Source organism: Phoxinus phoxinus (genome assembly GCF_949152265.1).
Source record: "Phoxinus phoxinus genome assembly, chromosome: 1".
Lineage (NCBI taxonomy): Eukaryota > Metazoa > Chordata > Actinopteri > Cypriniformes > Leuciscidae > Phoxinus > Phoxinus phoxinus.
In genome coordinates this window covers 25,696,902-25,715,228 of record NC_136876.1, presented here as the reverse complement: position 1 = coordinate 25,715,228, position 18,327 = coordinate 25,696,902, and the positions used below count along the sequence as shown (strand labels likewise).

The window sequence follows — 18,327 nt, the reverse complement described above, 5'->3', positions numbered from 1 at the left end:
AGCTGGTTAGGCTCCGCCCCCTGTGCCGTGAACCAGCAGCTCATTAGCATTTAAAGGAGACACACAAAACGGTGCGTTTTTCTGAGCCCCAAAAAGTGACGATTTAAACATGCTGCAAACAATTATCTGTGGGGTATTTTGAGCTAAAACTTCACATACACACTCCGGGGACATCAGAGACTTAAATTACATCTTGTGAAAAGGGGCATAATAGGTCCCCTTTAAAATTACTCAGTACTGAAATGTAGCCTATAAATACACTGGAACAGGGACACATTAAAATTAGCCAGCAATACTAATAAAAACGAAATTGAATTATGGGGTAATTGCATTTATACATAAGTATCTTATCATTAATTTATAATGATATGGATGTATTAATAACAAGTATTATGATATCAATATAATCAATAATAATTAATTATTATAGCCGAACTAACAAACATTGAGAGAGAGAGAGAGAGAGAGAGAGAGAGAGAGAGAGAGAGAGAGAGAGAGAGAGAGAGAGAGAGAGAGAGAGATAGATTATAGTAATATAAATGTGCCAAATAATATTAATACAAATGAGATTGACATATGAAGTCATGCAGTAATTGAATTAAATCCCATTATAAAGTGTCAAGTGCGTTCTGCTGTGGAACTGTTTTCAGAAGGCTTTTACACACACGGTCTGCTTTTGATGTAACACTAATGCAAGTCTAACCTCTCGTAAGCTGCAATATAACCTTTATCTACGGTATCTCATCATATTATTATTACGCTCATATTTTAATGTGATCTAATGCACTTGACAACTCTACAATATATTTAAACTCCTCCTCGTCAACTACTCGGTAAATATCAACTACTCTCTGTTTAGCTTCCTGGTTAACCTGGTTAAAGAAAGTGGGCTTTAGTTTGAGAGTATTTCTTGAACGCATGGTCACGCCCACTTTAAGATATTTCTACTTAGAAAAGAATAATCGCTTTCAATCGAGACCAAACACAAGCTCTGTGAAATCAAAAGTATCAAGTGGTTTAGATCCTTCACCAGAACATTTGCTTATTGCCTTTAGAGTAGAACTGAAATAGTCTGAAATAGTTTTCCATTCGTGTAGAATTCTAGACTTATAATCTCTCCGACTGCATGTACTCTATGAAGGATGATGAGGTATTTGATTGACATTGTCCTGTTCTCCAGAGTTCGACCTTAATAGGGTGCCATGCAGGGGTGGTCATGGACCAGGTCACATTTAGAAGTGACACTGTTCTGTCTGATGTGCACTTGCTGTTACCAAACGCTTGCCATCTCATGAAGAGACTCAACGGCGTTGGACAGCCAGGTAAGGAGAGCTGGGAGACATCTGTGCATCTTATTGCCTATGTTTTGAAAGTATACTACTAACTACCTACTGTAGGAATTGTCCATTTTTTACATGCTACAATCTCCCAAATATGATCATCCTTGTCTGAGGGACCCCCATCCTAAGACTTAAAAGATAGCTATATATTTTATGATTTATAAAGACCAAATCAGCATAATATAATGATTTCTGATGGATAATGTTGCGATGCGAACTCCATCAGCCAGAAAGCTCCATTTTAAACGTTTGACACAAGGTTCTGTGCCCATAATATAATAATTTAATAATTTCTTTATCATTCTCACTTTTAAACATAGTAGGTTAGTAATTACAAATAATCCAGATTGATTTTTAAGATTCACTCTCCCATCTAAAGTTTCATTTTTGAACGCCACATTTTGTCATTGGTCCAAACCCTCTAGAACTCATTTCCTAATATTTTTACTCTAGACCTCTTTAATATGTCTGTTCTTTTGTTGTCATATCCCATTCAAATCTCTCTTTGTCTGTATTAGAGAGTACATTTGAATTCAGCATTCTTTGATTTAGTGTTGTTCAGGTGCAGGGTTGCAAACTCTACAGTGAGCTGCAGGCAGTGGTGGAGGAAGTACTCAAGTTTAGTACTTAAGTAAAAGTACAATTACCCTGCAAAATATATACTTAAGTAAAAGTACAATTACTACATCAACATCTTACTTAAGTAAAAGTCATAAGTACATACTTTTAAATTTACTTTAAAGTATTTTTTTTAAGTAAAAGTACAATCAGTTGTCTCGATGTCTGGGCTGTTCAATTGTAATAATCACAAACAATTTCTATTGTGTACTGGAAAGGGTTGTTGTGCAAGCTCTCTGCAATACTGACACACTGTAAAAATCTGGTTATTTACTTATTACTCATTAAATATTAATTAAGCTAAGCCAATTATGACATACAATTTATTTTATTTTTACTATACTATTAAGAGCAGTAAAAAAAAAAAAACTCAAAAGCACACAGGTGAGTGTTATTCTGAACACTTTAATCAAATTTGTATGACCAGTTTATTCTGCTCAACAACAGTTGCTTTAGTCCTTTACCTTGGCCTGCATGGGGAAAATGTAGCTAAAACTGCATTTGAGGCTTATACTCCATTGATTACAGAAAATCCAAAAGCATTAGGCTAATAATGTATAATAGGGGTGTAACGGTATGCAAAAATCACGGTTCGGTACGTACCTCGGTTTTAAAGTCACGGTTCGGTTCATTTTCGGTACAGTAAGGGAAAGAAATGCAAAACATTAAACTGCTGGTTGTTTACTATAAACTTTTTTTTTTAACAATTTGTTTACATTTTTTTAAACACACTTTTTAATTAAATATAATAAATAAAAAAGAATAATAAATAAAATACTGCTGCAAAGTTCTCCACTAAATAAAATACTCTCAAACCAATATTGGCCATGACAGCTAGCGAGAGGAGAGAGAGAAAAAAATGCCCGACAGGCATAAAGATATTTATGTCCGAGCCCGACCCGAAACCGACAGTTAAAATCCCATTTTTGTTCCTCATACTAATGACACGCGTACGTTTGTTTGTGTGGAAAGCCTGCTTTTATTAAGCAACTGAAAGGCGAAATGTCAACAGATGATCGCATCAGCGCGCACGGAGCAACAAGCGCTTTTAACACAGGCGCGTGTTTCGTTGTCACAGCAACATAAACAAATTTCCGCACACAGGAAGACAGATGTTATGGTCATATTTTGCATGTATTTTAATCACAAAAACGAACGTTTGCATCAAGTGAAAGCATCAGGCACATTGGCTACCTACATAATAAGCTGTTTTAAGTGTAAAATGTTCAATGCCTTATCGCGCTGATGTGACCAAGCCCGAGCCGAAGCTGAACATATCTAAATATTTGTCTGAACCCGGCCCGTACAGTTGTACAGTGCGCGCTCAAGTGCAACGCGGAGACTTCCGACACTTAATGTTCGTGTGGAAACTCGGAATATGTTCCGCACACAACTAGCCTAATTCACGTGAAAGATTGCATTCATGTGCACCGCACCGAAAGTCCTATACCGAAACGGTCCGGTACGAATACATAGGCTACCGTTACACCCCTAATGTATAACACATTAGAATGAGACAAAAATAAGCACCAAACTAAATTTGACAAGGGTGAGGTGAGTGCTTCTCTTAAAACATGCAAGCAATGTGTTGTGTTGTTTCAAAACGCGCGCTGAGCGCGTGAGTTCTTTGGCCAGCAACGCCAAAACGTCAGTCGACCAAAAACATTTTATTCAAGAGATTCGGAAGGATGTAACGACACGCATTTTAATAATGTAGTGGAGTACAAAGTACAGATAATTGCTGAAAAATCTACTTGAGTAAAAGTAAAAGTATGCATTATTTTTTTTACTTAAGTAAAGTATATATACGTAAAAATGTACTTAAGTACAGTAACGAAGTACAAATACTTCGTTACATTCCACCACTGGCTGCAGGTCAGTTCTAATTGTGAACCGCAAGAAAAACAATGCCAAATGCAGATAATAAAATGCATTGCATACATTGCCATTCAAAAGTTTGGGATCCGCAAGTAATCTACTTAAAATAAATTATAATATTTTACATTTTTCTATTAATCTAAAAATCCTGGAAAAAAAGATCACTGTTTTTACAAAAATATTAAGCAGCACGACTGTTTTTAACATTGATAGTAATAATAAAGGTTTTTGAGCACCAAATCATCATATTAGAATAATTTCTGAAGGATCCTGTGACACTGAAAACTGGAGTAATGATGCTAAAAAATTGCCATCAACTGAATAAATTACATTTTAAAATATATTAAAATAGAAAACAGTTATTTTAAGTTACTTATATTTAATAAATATTATTTTTACTGTATTTTACATACAACATACAACAGACTTCTTTAAAAAAAAGCCCAAACTTTTGAAAAGTAGCATATAAACAAAATAAACCTTTAAATTGACAAAAGTAAAAAAATTATCTAAAGAACAATGTTTTTTATATATATAATTAAGTCAGTTTGGTTTCAAGAAATCTTGACTAACCTTATAAATGGACCTAATCAGATTTTAAAAAGTATGCGTCTTTCAGTTGTGAATGTAGAACAATTTCCAGCCTCTTCGGTAAAGCATACAAACTAATCAGTTTAATCAATACCTTTTTGTCTTATTTGTCACTACTACAAAAAAAAATCCATCTAAATGATGTAGAGACTCTTTTCTTAGAACTGGATCGATGGCCCAGTCAAATGGCACCAGACAGACTTATACATGGTTATTACCACTGCAGAAAACGCAGAAATCATAAATCTGCCACAGCCTGAGTTCATTAGCTCATCATACTGTAGCTGACTCAAGATCTTTGCATCTGCTGTAGATGAGGCTGTCGTGACTGTTCTAAGCCAGTTATGAGTTCACACCTGTTGTAAATTATCTAAAAATGGATTTGCATTTGTATGTCTAGTCTTCACTTCAAAGTTTAGGATTCTGCGGGATTACAATGGGAAGGACTCAAGCCCTGATTCACCTGTCCCTGAGAACTCTGATGCATCAAATGTTCCTCGGGATGAAGATGGGGACCTGGATGTGGTGAGAAGGCCCAGATACCCCACCTGTAACAGAGATGCAGTATGTCCCGTTATCCTCAGTCAATCTGCAGTGACGCTGACCGACCAGGATGAAGATTCTGAGGAGGAAGAGGAGGATGGTCCCCGTGACATCATTAAGATTGGTGAGGGTTGCATTAGAGATTTATGTGATTTAATGTATTGTTTTGTCATATTGTATGACACCTTGCATCTCTTTAAATGTGTTCTGAACAGAGCATACTATGGCGACGTCTCTGGAGGATGTAGGGAAACAGGTGAGGACAGCGACGAATGGGTAATTATGCAGTACGTCTTCTCTACTGCACTGTTCAAAGTTGTTGTTTTTCATTGCAGATCTGGCGTGGTGCTTTCCTATTGGCTGATTTCATCCTGGCACAAGAAAGCATGTTCAAAGACGCTACTGTCCTTGAGCTTGGAGCTGGAACGGGACTGACCAGCATTGTCATGGCAATGGTGGCTAAAATGGTGTACTGCACAGGTGGTGATGTAATTGAGTTGATTTAGTAGTAAAAAAAGAGCATTTTAAAATGAGCAAAAGTTGAGAATAATGGATCAGGGACTGTTCATGCTGATAATTCCCTTGCTAAAGGCTGTTATATATATTTTATATACACATATACAGTAGGGGTGTAACGATACACGTATTCGTATTGAACCATTCGGTATGAGGCTTTCGGTTTGGTACGCATTACAACCTAACCCCAGAGTGCAGTCTGGACGATTGGGGCGGGGCGACACACCCACAATTTCATTGGTTTATAATACAGCAATCTTATTGGAGTAGACACTTGAGGCATGAGTATGCGCATTCCTTTATGTACGAGTTTATGAATGATCTTCTACGCAGTTTGGCCGTAGGCTACTACGTAGGCATGGCGATTTCAGTAACGATCAATTAAATAATGTTTTTATTAACTTAATACGAGTTAAACAGTTAATACGACTTAATAAGTTAAATGAAGTTACTGTAGGTACAACAAACAATCCCTTCAAGGCAGACCGCCGTGTAATATAGCTTATACGTGCTGCTAAATCTGGGGAACGAATTCTTCATTCGTGGCCACGATATATATACCTAGGTCTATATCAAGTGGAGTCAAGTCAAAAATTTTCGTATAGCGCTCAATTCACATTGTTTTATAGCAGCTTTACAAAAAGTTATATAGGCCTATAAGCTTTAATATTGAGCAGTTTTAGAGCTGGGCGATATAAAGAAATATGTTGCTGATATAAATGATACAATGTTTTATATTTAGCTAAATTATATTTATTAATTTACCCAGCAGATAAGTCAATGCCACTTTAAGTGAGCAATGATCATGACTGCATTAAATTACTAGCATTGCCAGGAGAGATAGCCTATTAGGCTGATACTAGACAATATTTTCTTGCTCCGTCATTTTACATAATTAATTAATACTTCTTCATTTTTCCCTTAGGATTGGTGAATAAAAACAAACTCTGGATTTTACACTACATGATGATAATACATGATGTCCAAATTTCAATCTTAACCGTTCTATTTCATCAGAAACGATCTGAAAACAGGGCTTAAAGTGTAAAATACCGAACTTGTCCTTTAACCACTCCCCTCAAACCGTTAGTCTGCTATGAGCAAAGATGCAGAGGAGGAGCCCTAAAGTTAAAACCCTGCCCTCTGTTCAATATTCCGGTTCACGTGGAGTTTAAGGCTGCACTAAGGTCCAAAAGAACCAGAACATCATCCGAATCAATAATCAGTAACAGATCATTCAACACTTTCAAAAGAGCCAATTCTGTACAGCACTGTGCTCTAAAACCAGTTCTGAAACCGGTCTCATTTTTTTCTAGTAAAACCTTCAGTACCTTAAAAAGAAAAGGACGTTTTGAGATGGGATGATAATTAGTTCAAACTAATGGGCCGAGATTAGTCCTTTTTTTAAGGACTGCTGTATCACTGCATGTTTAAAACAGGATGGAACACAGCCATTAATAAGACGACTATTAACTATATACACGGACCAATAGTGTCTATAAGAGATTGAGAAGGAGGGTCCAAAGAACATGATACAGGTTTTATTTGACAGATTATGTCAGTTAAGTGGGAAAGGGACACCCAGAATAGTCCGTCAGAATACAAGGATTACAATAATTGACAACAAACAACAACATTTATCATTTTTATTTCCAAATTAAATAATTGCTGGTAAATAATGGTTAATATTTTTGCTATCATGCTCATGAACACTGAAAAAATACAGCTTTGTCAAAGGATGGTTTAGTAGCATTCTTACAATGGTCAGTATCCCTTCAGTGTCAAGAAACACCCCCCAGCCCCGGCAATAGTGTGAAAGCAGTGATTGGCATGGTTTTTTTCTGATGATTGCTGCCATTTCATTTTTTTCTGTACGTTTTATTTAACAGCCAGGTTTCTTTGGAAAGAAGGTCACTTATTAGAGCCCTGTCTGTCTGTATGACTCTGGATTGATGTACTCAGACCAGTGGAAGTAGATAGAGCCGGAAAAGAGCTTGGAAAGGCTTGGTGTAGAGTAGACAACAAAGAGTCTCCAAGATTGCAGAACAAATTTCACACAGTTATGTTGTAGATTTTATTCCCAGATGTTATTCTCGTGTCAGTGTATATGAGTGAGAGAGTGAGAGTTGAGTTGAGTAGACTGGAGAAGCCAGTGGTTAATTGCTGTGAGATCCTCCTCACATCCTGAGAGTCCTCTCTTTATTTGACTGCTGTTGTGCGGGGAATTACAAGAGATTATTGTGAGTTGGTTAAAAATCTGGAAGGAGCTTTTTGGCCACCACTGATTGTGATAAAAACAAATTTGATAAATATTTATATGTTGCAGAAAGAAATGTTCATGCAAATCAGACATGCACTGGATTAAAAGGTTTCATAGTCCACAAACACATTGGGTTCTAGGGATACACTAATATAAAAAATAATGGATGATGCCAATTAGCTGATTATTTTTATGTCATGGCCAACAATCAATTAATGACCAATATCAAAATGCTGAAATATTTTGTCTCAAGAAATAAAAAATAAAACTCTTAAAGTGAATAATAAAGTAATGTGTGAATCTGATGTGAATTTACATTATAACATTATAAATGTACAATATGAAAAATGTATATTCATTTTGAGATTTGCTTATAATTACATCTACCAGTGTTTTTTATTGGTATTTATATTAATGTATGATGTAAAACATTTTTTAATTCAAAATAGTTTTAATGACTTTTAAGTGGCCGTTTGATGATGGTGAAGGTACCAGTACTTGTAAAAATATGAGAAATGAGCATGCACAATACAATATTCAATATAGGCTGATAAGATTTTTTAAAATCTCTCATATTGGCTGATGACTAATATGAGACTTGTATATTGTGCATCCCTGTTGGCCACTAAATAGAAATGTAAGTAATGTACATAATGTACTGATTTTCTCATGTCCACACATTGACTATTGGACTTTATTAAACCTTTTTATTTAGTCTCTCTTTGATTTTACACCAATAGTATGTGAATACATTAGCATATAAGTGTAATGTAACTATCATTATATAATAAGACACTAATTTGTTTTCTCCTTTTTCAGTCTCATTTAGTATAATAGTCTCATCTTTCTTTTTAGTAGTCTTTTATACTGCACCAATGTGTGAATTAGTCAAAGTACATTTCAAAACATTTTAGCTTTGTGATTGGCTTCAGAAGATAAATAGCTTGTTATGATGGATGAATGTTTGTAAGCTCACTAAATGAAAGCCTCTTTGTGTTTTGCAGATGTTGGTGAAGACCTTCTGAACATGTGTCAGAGAAATGTGACTTTGAACAAGCAGCACTTTGAACCCCAAGGTGAACATTAATACCATATCAGGATTCCAAGCAGCGTTCGCTCATTAACGACAGCTTTTCATGTTGATGATGTGTCATAAGTATCTGGCAGAGCGCCTGTGCCATGTGCTCCTCGGTTTTGTTCCTCTGTAATTGTGTAAACAAAACATGCCAGTTTTTTAGTGAAATACAGCACAAGTAACACTGTGCAACACACACGGCAAATACAGATCGGTTTCATGCTGAAGAGCATCAAAAAGCGAATTTATTCACATAATGTTCTGTCTTAAGTGTAAATGTCAACATCGTCATATGTGTAAAGCATAGAGTCTGTCAGGTAAAACATGAGCTCATTGATGTAATCCAATTGGTCTGACATTTTATTCAAACCATCACTCCTCGTTTAGGTAGCTTCCATAAATAGTTCAAGTGTCATTTTTTTCATACAAATATGAAAATTTGATTTGTGTTTGTTTTTTCCCCCCTTCGAAACATCCATCAGAGAGCAAAATAAAGGTGCGCCAGCTGGACTGGATGGCAGATGATTTCTGCACAGGTAAGAATTCAAGGAACATCAGGTGTGAGCTGCTAATTGGTGTGGATCAGAGCCAGAACTGCGATCTTAACATGACCAGTTATATCTATTAGAGCTGTGCAGTCTCCTCACCTTCTGTAGAATCCATTTCTAAGTGGGAAGTATAGTCCATCTATGGGCGGTTGACACGGTATAATTCACAGGGCTTTCTCACACTCATAATACCAGCGATGCTGACTTGTGAAATGGGACTTCTGAAAGACAACATGTGCTTGTCATCTCATTTCACCTCATATTTCAACTCTCCCCAGATGCTGATTTGGAGTTCTGCTGGACTGACGCAGAAGTAGCAGACTTGCTTGATAATACCACGGTTTTGATCGCAGCAGATGGTACATTTGCAACGAGTGCTTTTCATAATTATACAATGAATCCATTACCTTACTACAAACTGGAGAGAGTATTAACATAATGAATGAGTAACTGAAGGCGCTCTCAACAGTGAGCATGATAAAAGCCTGATTGATGGTAATTTGTTATTTGTTAAGGATGTTTTGTGCTTCCCTTTCAGTGTGCTATGATGACGATCTTACAGACGCTCTGTTCAAAATACTATATAGACTTTCCAGCAACATGCGGCACCCCAGCACATCCTACATCTCCATAGAAAAGAGGTTCGTATGGCCTGTTACCAAGACATTCAGATCAGTCACGTATCATTGTAGCTCATTTTTTCCCCATTCACATTCATCATTTTAACTGTCAGCAGTAGTAATACATTAATTATTATTATACATTAAATAAATAATTTAGCTATTATATATTTAGCTTAACAAAGTATGTTACTTTTAAATGGGACCTATTATGCCCCTTTTCACAAGATGTAATTTAAGTCTCTGATGTCCCCAGAGTGTGTATGTGAAGTTTTAGCTCGAAATACCCCACAGATAATTGTTTGCAGCATGTTTAAATAGTCACTTTTTGGGGCTCAGAAAAACGCATAGTTTTAGTGTGTCTCCTTTAAATGCTAATGAGCTGCTGGTTCACGGCACAGGGGGCGGAGCCTAACCAGCTCGCGCTCAGTGAACAATCTCAACTCACAGAAAGATGATAATATCAAAACAGAAACTCACAGTAACGGTGTTCATTTCGACTCGGACAATAATGCCTAGAGTCAGAGAATATATGCTGTATGGAGTTGGAACGGGTATAGTTTAGTTTAATTACGGTTATGTGTCATTGATTGTAGCCACTATCAATACAAGCCTGCTGTAGGACCATGTCTGAATGATGACACAAAATATACTGATGAGTTTAATAAAGTTATTGTATGTCACAAAAGATGAAGCGTCAGTTTTACTCCAGAAAATCACTGTAAGAGCTGAGTAAACACAGTATAGTGGTCTGAGCTGTCGACACGACAGATCTCGTCACAGTTGTTGTTGGTGCGTCCTACGATGTGAATAGAGGCCGATCCTTGACGCACATGGCCGGCCACAGGCGTCGCACACAAACTGGCTAGATGTTGTTACAGATGTTAAGGCATTGTGCTTTCTGCGTCTTCGTTTGTCTACTGCAGTAGTGATTCGGCTGAGCTCAAAGGAGTGTATGGCAGTATGGCACTGTGCTCGCCATGATGTCCTGTCTGCAGCCATCTCTTCAAGGTCATTTGGGTCCATGTTGCATAGTTTCAAATTGGCTTTGAGGCCGTCCTTGTAGCGTTTTAGTTGCCCTCCTTGAGAGCGCATGCCGCTCTGGAGCTGGCCATAAAACCTGCTTCGGTAGGCGTGAATCTGCCATGCGTACAACATGTCCAGACCAGCGAAACTGCGCAGCAAGCAGGAAAGCCTCAATACCAGTGATGCCACAGGTCTGAAGTACCTCAGTATTTGGACCTTTATCCTGCCATTGGACATGTGCAATACAATGAAGACAGCGCATATGGAACTGATCAAGTTTGGTAATCTGCCGGCCAGAATGGTCCAGGACTCAGATCCATACAACAGCACTGTGAGGATGACTGCCTTATATACTGCCACCTTTGTGTTCAGCCGAATGCCGTGCTCATCCCATACTCTCTTGGACAGTCGACCGAAGGCAAAACTAGCTTTCGCGATGCGGGCACTGATGTCGGAGTCCGCTGTCGTATCAGCTGCGAGAATGCTACCGAGGTAGCAGAATTTGTCAACGGCCGCCAGCACTGTCTCACCTGCAGTAATTACCGGTGGATTGGAGTTTGACTTGTTCACCGCTTGAAGCATGACTTCTGTCTTCTTTAGACTGACAGTAAGCCCAAACCTAGAAGCTGCAGTTCCAAAACAATCAAATAGTGACTAAGCTTCGGTAAGGGTGTGTGCCATCAGTGCACAACCATCTGCATATAGGAGGTCACGCAGAATTGCTGAATGTGTCTTTGTACGAGCCTGAAGCCGGCGTAGATTGAAGACGCAGCCATCTGTACGGAACTGGATTGGAATGCCCTTGTCGCAGTCCTTAAAAGCCACGGACAGCATCATGGAAAAAAATATGCTGAATAACAGTGGGGCAAGCACACAGCCCTGTTTGGTGCCATTGGAGATGCCAAATGGGCCAGACATTTCGCCATCATCCAGCACCTGACCAAGCATGCCATCATGAAATGAACGGACGATATTAATGAATTTCTCTGGACATCCAATCTTATGCAGAATGAGCCAAAGTCCGGTGCGGGAAACTGAGTCGAAGGCCTTCGTGAGGTCAATAAAGATCAAGGTGTTGTTCCCGGCACTTCTCCTGAATCTGCCTAGCAGTAAACACCATGTCCATAGTACCGCGGCCTACACGAAATCCACACTGACTTTCTGGGATGATGTCACTGTCATGAATGTGTTGTTGGAGGCGGTTCAGCAGAATTCGTGCCAAAACTTTGCCTGCAATGGAGAGCAACGAGATGCCACGATGATTGTCACAGCAGGCTCTGTCTCCCTTGCGCTTGTAAATGTGAACAATCAATGCGTCTTTAAAATCTTGAGGCACAGCTTCCTCGCTCCATATTTTACAGAATAATGCATTGAGTGCGGCGAGAAGTGATAGTCCGCCTTCCTTCAGCACCTCACTTGGAATGCCATCAGAACCCGGGGCTTTACCAGAGGGCATCTGCTTAATGGCACATGCGATTTCTTCCCGGGATGGGATGTCGTCCATATCTGAGGCCGTTGGCCACTGCGCTATGTCGCCAAGCACGGAGTTATCAAAAGCAGCTGGCTGGTTCAATACCAATTGAAAACACAGTATAAGAAGTGCATAAGTAATGTTACATAAACAAATTTCTCAAAGAGAGCTATGTGAATGAATACATCTAGCCACAACACCTTCAACGCTTGGGAGACATTCTCATCAGTGCAGCAATGGCGGATGTGTACAACTCATAGACGGTAAGAGGTACAACTCGCTGTGACCTCGATCAGGGCGGGTCTAAGGGGTCTAAGTTAAAACGGCAGTGTCTGTCAACACTCGTGGGCGGGGCCTGTGCTGTAGTGACGTCACTAAAGCCGTATTCTGAAAACAGGAAAACAAGACACTGCTTATGATTTATGGGGATTAAAAAAAAGGAGTGAGTGGATTTTTATCACTGTAGGGTGGTTGTGTACACACACTGCCAACACACATTTATGTCCAAACACCATACAAAAGTGAATTTTGCATAATAGGTCCCCTTTAAATAAATAAAAAATCCATACATAATAAAATAAATAGAACAATTAGTATACTTTAGGAAAATCATCCATTTTAAGGAAATATTTTATATTTAGTCAGTTTACACGGTCATCCAATGGAGAAAGATTATTTTGGGCTCCAGTACGGTAGTTATGGTATTTATCAGCAGTGGCTGATGCTACAATATAATTGTAGCAGTGGCTGATACTTGGTTTCATGCTAACCAAGAAAAGCCTTGACCTCTTGTTCCATTTTGAATGGTTTCTGTATTTCCGCAGATTGAACTTCAGTCTTCGACACTTGGACGTGGCTTGTGAAGCTTATGATCACTTCCGTCACTGCCTAGACCAGTTACAGCAGATGACAGATGGAAAGATGAATTTCACGGTTGAGCCTGTGAAGATCTCCTTTTCTCAGTTCTTTCAGTATGAAAGGGTGGACCAGCTGGTGAGAAGCACTTGTCTGTATTTATAATTAGAAATAATTCAATTGTTTGTTAGTTTTTAAATATGTATCATAGACAGGTAGTATCAATCAATCATTTTATCTATAAAGCACATTAAAAACAATGGTGGTTGACCATTTGGGCCATTAGAGGGAGCTGTTCATGCTTGTAGTAAATTGTGTTCTGATTAACAGAAATGTATTTCATTAAGGATTCTATCCTCTGCTCCTCTGCAGGAACTTTGGAAGGTGACAGCAGAAAGACTTTAATAGCCTATGTAACACCACCGGTTTTTAAGTTTCCTTTTAACACCATGTTTGCAGAATGAAGCTGTCTTTGAATTTCACATTATAAGGAAAAAAGGAATTATGAAGTCTTTAGTTTGATAATTTCCTCATAAATTTGTTCATTAAAAACTACAATTATAAAGGAATGCCATTTCAGACGAGAATGTTGGTGCTTATGCATGTTATTATACCGTGACCAGCTTTCATTTTTAGAGTTGGCTTGGTGCAAGTTTTTCAAAGGATCATCGGGAGAGTTTATGGAAATTCTATTGACATATTTTATGAAATGTTGAAAACAAACACAATTGTATTGTCATTGAGGTAATCTAATACCTATGCCAAAAATGTGTTTCAGCAAATATACATTTTAAGATACTGAAGAGCATCATGGAAATGCATTATTCATTTTATGACCTAAACTGTAGATATTTGCATCCAATACATTAGTGTGTGTGTGTGTGTGTGTGTGTGTGTGTGTGTGTGTGTGTGTGTGTGTGTGTGTGTGTGTAAGTTTAAAGTCGTTTCATACAAATATACAGCAACACCGAGGTACAGTGCCAGTGGTGTTATTGTTGTTGTTCCTTCTTTGAACACTAGAGGGTACAGGAGTTAGGAAAGGACTCGTAAAGCAGATGATTACGAATTCATGTCAATCTGTTTGGTCTGACCAGTTTTTCTTGCTTTGGCTAATTGTTCATGGAGCCATTCGATTTATAAATCAGCCTGGTATTGTTGTTTGTTTATGGTGTTTCAATGCACAAGTTGAAAGGTAGAGAGTGCCTGAATACAATCACTTGAAATGTATTTAAATTTATTGCTACCTTTAAAGTTTCCTTTAGTTTGAATGTACATATTTTCCCCAAACAATTAAATGCATTTATTTAATACATGTAGTTTTTGTAATGTGTGTACTCTGAATGTAGCATTGGCATTGGATACAATATGGGAAATGTGTATTTTTGACTAAACACTAGTAATGTGTCTTTCATGGAATTGGTGTTTTTGAGCAAATCTTCTAATTAAATGAATCATTCATTTTGATGCACCCATTTCGCTGACTCTTGAGACTGACTATAGGACGAACCAATAGCACTAGAGTGCAGACTGTTAAAACGCATTTAATTGGTTGTACCTACTGAACGAAAACGCCCCCATTCGAGTCTAAACAAATAATTTATATCAAAATGAACGAAAGAGGTGGGATATGATTCGTTCAGTTTTTTCTTACATTTATTAAATATCTTCAAATTATCTGTCTGTTTGTTTGTCTGTCTGTCTGTCTGTCTTGATTAATTAGACTAAACTTGGGTTTTCAAATTGGATCTCAGTGATTCATCAGAATCGTCACTTGAATTATGATTATTTAAAGCAAAGCCACCACAAAATTATTTGGTTATTGGAGATTACTGTGAATTACTTTACTTCATGTAAATTATGGGCCCCAAATTATAAGCTTTTTGTAGCTTCATTGGGGACCCATTCGCATTTACCCAAATGAATGTACAACTACGAATGTATTATTATTGCAATGCTGTGGTATTTGTGAATAAACTTAAAATCAAAATTTCCAGAAAATAAGGTCACCAAAAAATAGCCTACACTGGAACACATTTTTAATCACTCGCCATTTTGGCAACTCTCAGACATGTTGTAGCCTAAATCTTTCAGCGGCAATGTGGAAATGCATCAGTAGCATCACTTTACTAAAACAGCCTTTAAATGGCAGGAGGCATTGTGCAGATAAAAAACAGGCAAAGCAACAAATTAAAATTATTCAACATATCCGTTTTACAGAAATATTCAGATGTAACACCTTTGCAATCGTTAACATTTTTATAAGTAGGCCTAACTTGTCTACGCTAACGTTTTCTCAGTAGGATTAGTTATATTTATTTGTAATTAAATGACTGTTGCGTACTCCCTGCTAACACGGATGACACCCACGATATACCGGCAACAAGAAACCGTGATATTGCTTGCTTGGTGCGATTTTCGGATCGCAAGGCCGCGAAATCCTGTGTTTGAAGCGCGCTGATACAGTTGAGTTCTATCCGGGAGCAAGCTTGTTTATATGGACATATTTAGCCGACTCTTTTACGTCTGTAGGCCTATGAAATTAAAATGTACATTTTAGTATTGACATTTTTACAGTTGTAGCAATTAAAATACAATTATGCTTTTATTATACTCGATTTCTGTTAAAATCGAACTTTTGATTAAGATTAAAATATATTGGTGGGTCTTGAGATTATACTGGTCCTGGAATGGAAAAGTTTGGGAACCCCTAAAATAGAAAGTTTTAAGGTAACGGTATCCCTTTTCTTCCGCTGCTTTTAAACTTTTATGTGTTCGTAATGTAGCATTTGTAAGTGTTTTAAAACTACTTGGCAATAATTATTTATGGGGTTTTTAAACGAAAGACTTCGAAGTCGGTCGTGAACGAATGGTTCTTTTGTAAGGAATCGGTTGAACGAATGATTCAATAACTCTCACGAGTCACGCCACATATACTCGTATTATGACCGCCACTCGTATTTACTCATACAGAACACTGAATGAATCAGTGAACGAACGCGTGGTTGAACCACGTCTTTGATTCAAAAGATTCGAGTCACGGAAATGAATTTTTAAAAAAAACTACTAGACTGGAGGAGCTACATTATGGGAAATATGAATTGCTGCCTACACAGCTGTGCTCAGTGTAAGGGAGCTGACATTTCCGGGAGCTGCAGCTCTCTCTCTCTATTGGCTGAAGTCGGCGGATCCCCCAGCAAAACCCTCCTCTCTGGAAAAAGGCCAGACTTCTAATGATGTTTTAAAGTCTGCTGACTGCTTGTGTTCCTCACTCCTGCACGCTTGTCTTACTTTTTCGTCCTTCCACCAAGAGCCTGCTAGATTTCACCTCCCGTACAGCGAATCAACATAAAGGTGAGTCGTTAAATGTCATTAAGTATCATTACAGCAGCAGCGAACGTTAGCGAAATAGAGACGCTGCAGCGCTTTCGACGCAGAGAACAGGCACGCGGTTTGTTTTTGTAATTCATTATCATAAGTTTATCGTGCATTAGAGATATCGCTGCAGGAACGCCTCGCTGTGCGTTGATGCAAGCTGTCTTGTTTTGTAACAGCCGCGTTTCTTATGAAACATTGCAGCGCTGTGAGACAGTAGACTGGTGGACTACTGCATCGACTCGATTCTCTCCATACGTCTCCTCTCGTTCCCAGAACCGTTTGACAGGTCAGATCCAGTCGGAACCGGATACTGTTGCTTCTCCATTCCACCAGCTGCTTTGTGTGCAGTTTTCATGTTTCTTACCTCTGAGACTGATTCTGACAAAAACAACATTAGCCACCTGTCATCCCAATGCACTCATGTATTGTACCTCATATCAACTTTTTTAAATTGTTTAGTGTTTTTTATCCGAGTGTGTCCATAACGGCATGTTTGCCCTGTTTTGTAGTATACAAATTTTCCCGAGAAACAAAATTGCATAGAATAAGTTATTCTGTTAGATTTAAACTTGCTTTCAACCAAAAAACATACATTGGGTTAAAAAATAGATAAGATATATTTTCTTATACGTCTTGTTTGCATCTGTTTTAAAGATGTAAAACATCTTAAACATATTCAAATAGTTATTATTTAATATTAACATTGACAATTTATCATTTAAAATTGTGTTTCCAAAACATCCATGTGAAATGTTGTTTACATGTTCAGCTCAGCTGCTCTTGGTTTGCTCTGTCATTCAGTATACAGTATCATAATCTCTCCTGCAATAATGTTCTTGATTTGCACACTGAATACAACTTGATGATTTATCCTACACTGTAAAAAATCAGTTTAATTTTCACAAAAAACAACAACAACAACAAAACTGTGGTTGCAAGAATTCTGACGGATGGCATATTGGTGCCTGTATATTTAATAACTGCTAGCCATATGTTTCATTAATGTTAATTTACCAGTCTACTTGAAACACTTTTTAGCATAGAAAAATGGTATACTAAAGACCCTAATGTACATGAAAAAAATATTTAAAATAAGAAACAAAATTATTTATATATAATATGTGATGTGTCATTCAGGGACTTCTGGGAATGTACTTTTACTGTTTTTACCATAAATGATGGTAATTCATGTGTTTAACTTACAAAAACTATTCATTTAGAGTAAAACTGAATAATGCAATCAATGTTAAACAATACTAGTATACTATAGCCTATATGTACTGTATACTATTACGTATACAGCTAATCAATTAACAGGTTTTTACTGTAGTCTTTTTCTGTAAAATATCACAGCTTTTTGCAGTGTAGATTTATAGCGCGGCGAAGCTTGACAGAATAGACCTGCTTAAACATTTGATTGTGGAGCAGGTTTTAGGAATGCTGAATGTTTTTGACGCCCTTTTTTGGATGGCAGATTGATTTGACTGTACCTGTACAGTATGTGGGATTTGTTATCAATAGCATCTTCCCATCTGATGCTGAGTGCTTCACATGTCTCTGTCCAATTTTTAGGATGCATTTGTTGTGATTAGCCCTGCAACACTCTCTATG

General features: G+C 37.7%; 2 protein-coding genes across 4 annotated transcripts in view; both read left to right on the top strand.

Moving 5' to 3' along the window:
• The first annotated feature begins 636 nt into the window (after window positions 1–636).
• On the top strand, window positions 637–15,318 carry mettl22 (methyltransferase 22, Kin17 lysine). Of its 2 annotated transcripts, none has more exons than XM_079608386.1 (11): window positions 637–833; window positions 1,181–1,322; window positions 4,828–5,094; window positions 5,186–5,226; window positions 5,306–5,450; window positions 8,751–8,822; window positions 9,304–9,357; window positions 9,648–9,728; window positions 9,908–10,010; window positions 13,311–13,479; window positions 13,714–15,318. In XM_079608386.1, exons 2-11 carry the CDS (start codon window positions 1,217–1,219, stop codon window positions 13,744–13,746), a joined length of 1,071 nt encoding a protein of 356 aa, XP_079464512.1. In that variant the 5' UTR covers window positions 637–833; window positions 1,181–1,216; the 3' UTR covers window positions 13,747–15,318. The 2 variants fall into 2 exon arrangements, with proteins under 2 accessions (XP_079464512.1, XP_079464513.1); XM_079608387.1 differs by having other exon boundaries at window positions 659–736; window positions 13,714–15,014.
• Window positions 15,319–15,759: 441 nt separating this feature from the next.
• Window positions 15,760–18,327, top strand: part of abat (4-aminobutyrate aminotransferase) — a 28,799-nt gene continuing 26,231 nt past the window's right edge. For both annotated transcript variants that reach the window (XR_013799520.1, XM_079628151.1), the window contains exon 1: window positions 15,760–16,692. The gene's annotated coding sequence lies outside the window, so the exon portion shown is untranslated. The remainder of the gene's footprint in view (window positions 16,693–18,327) is intronic.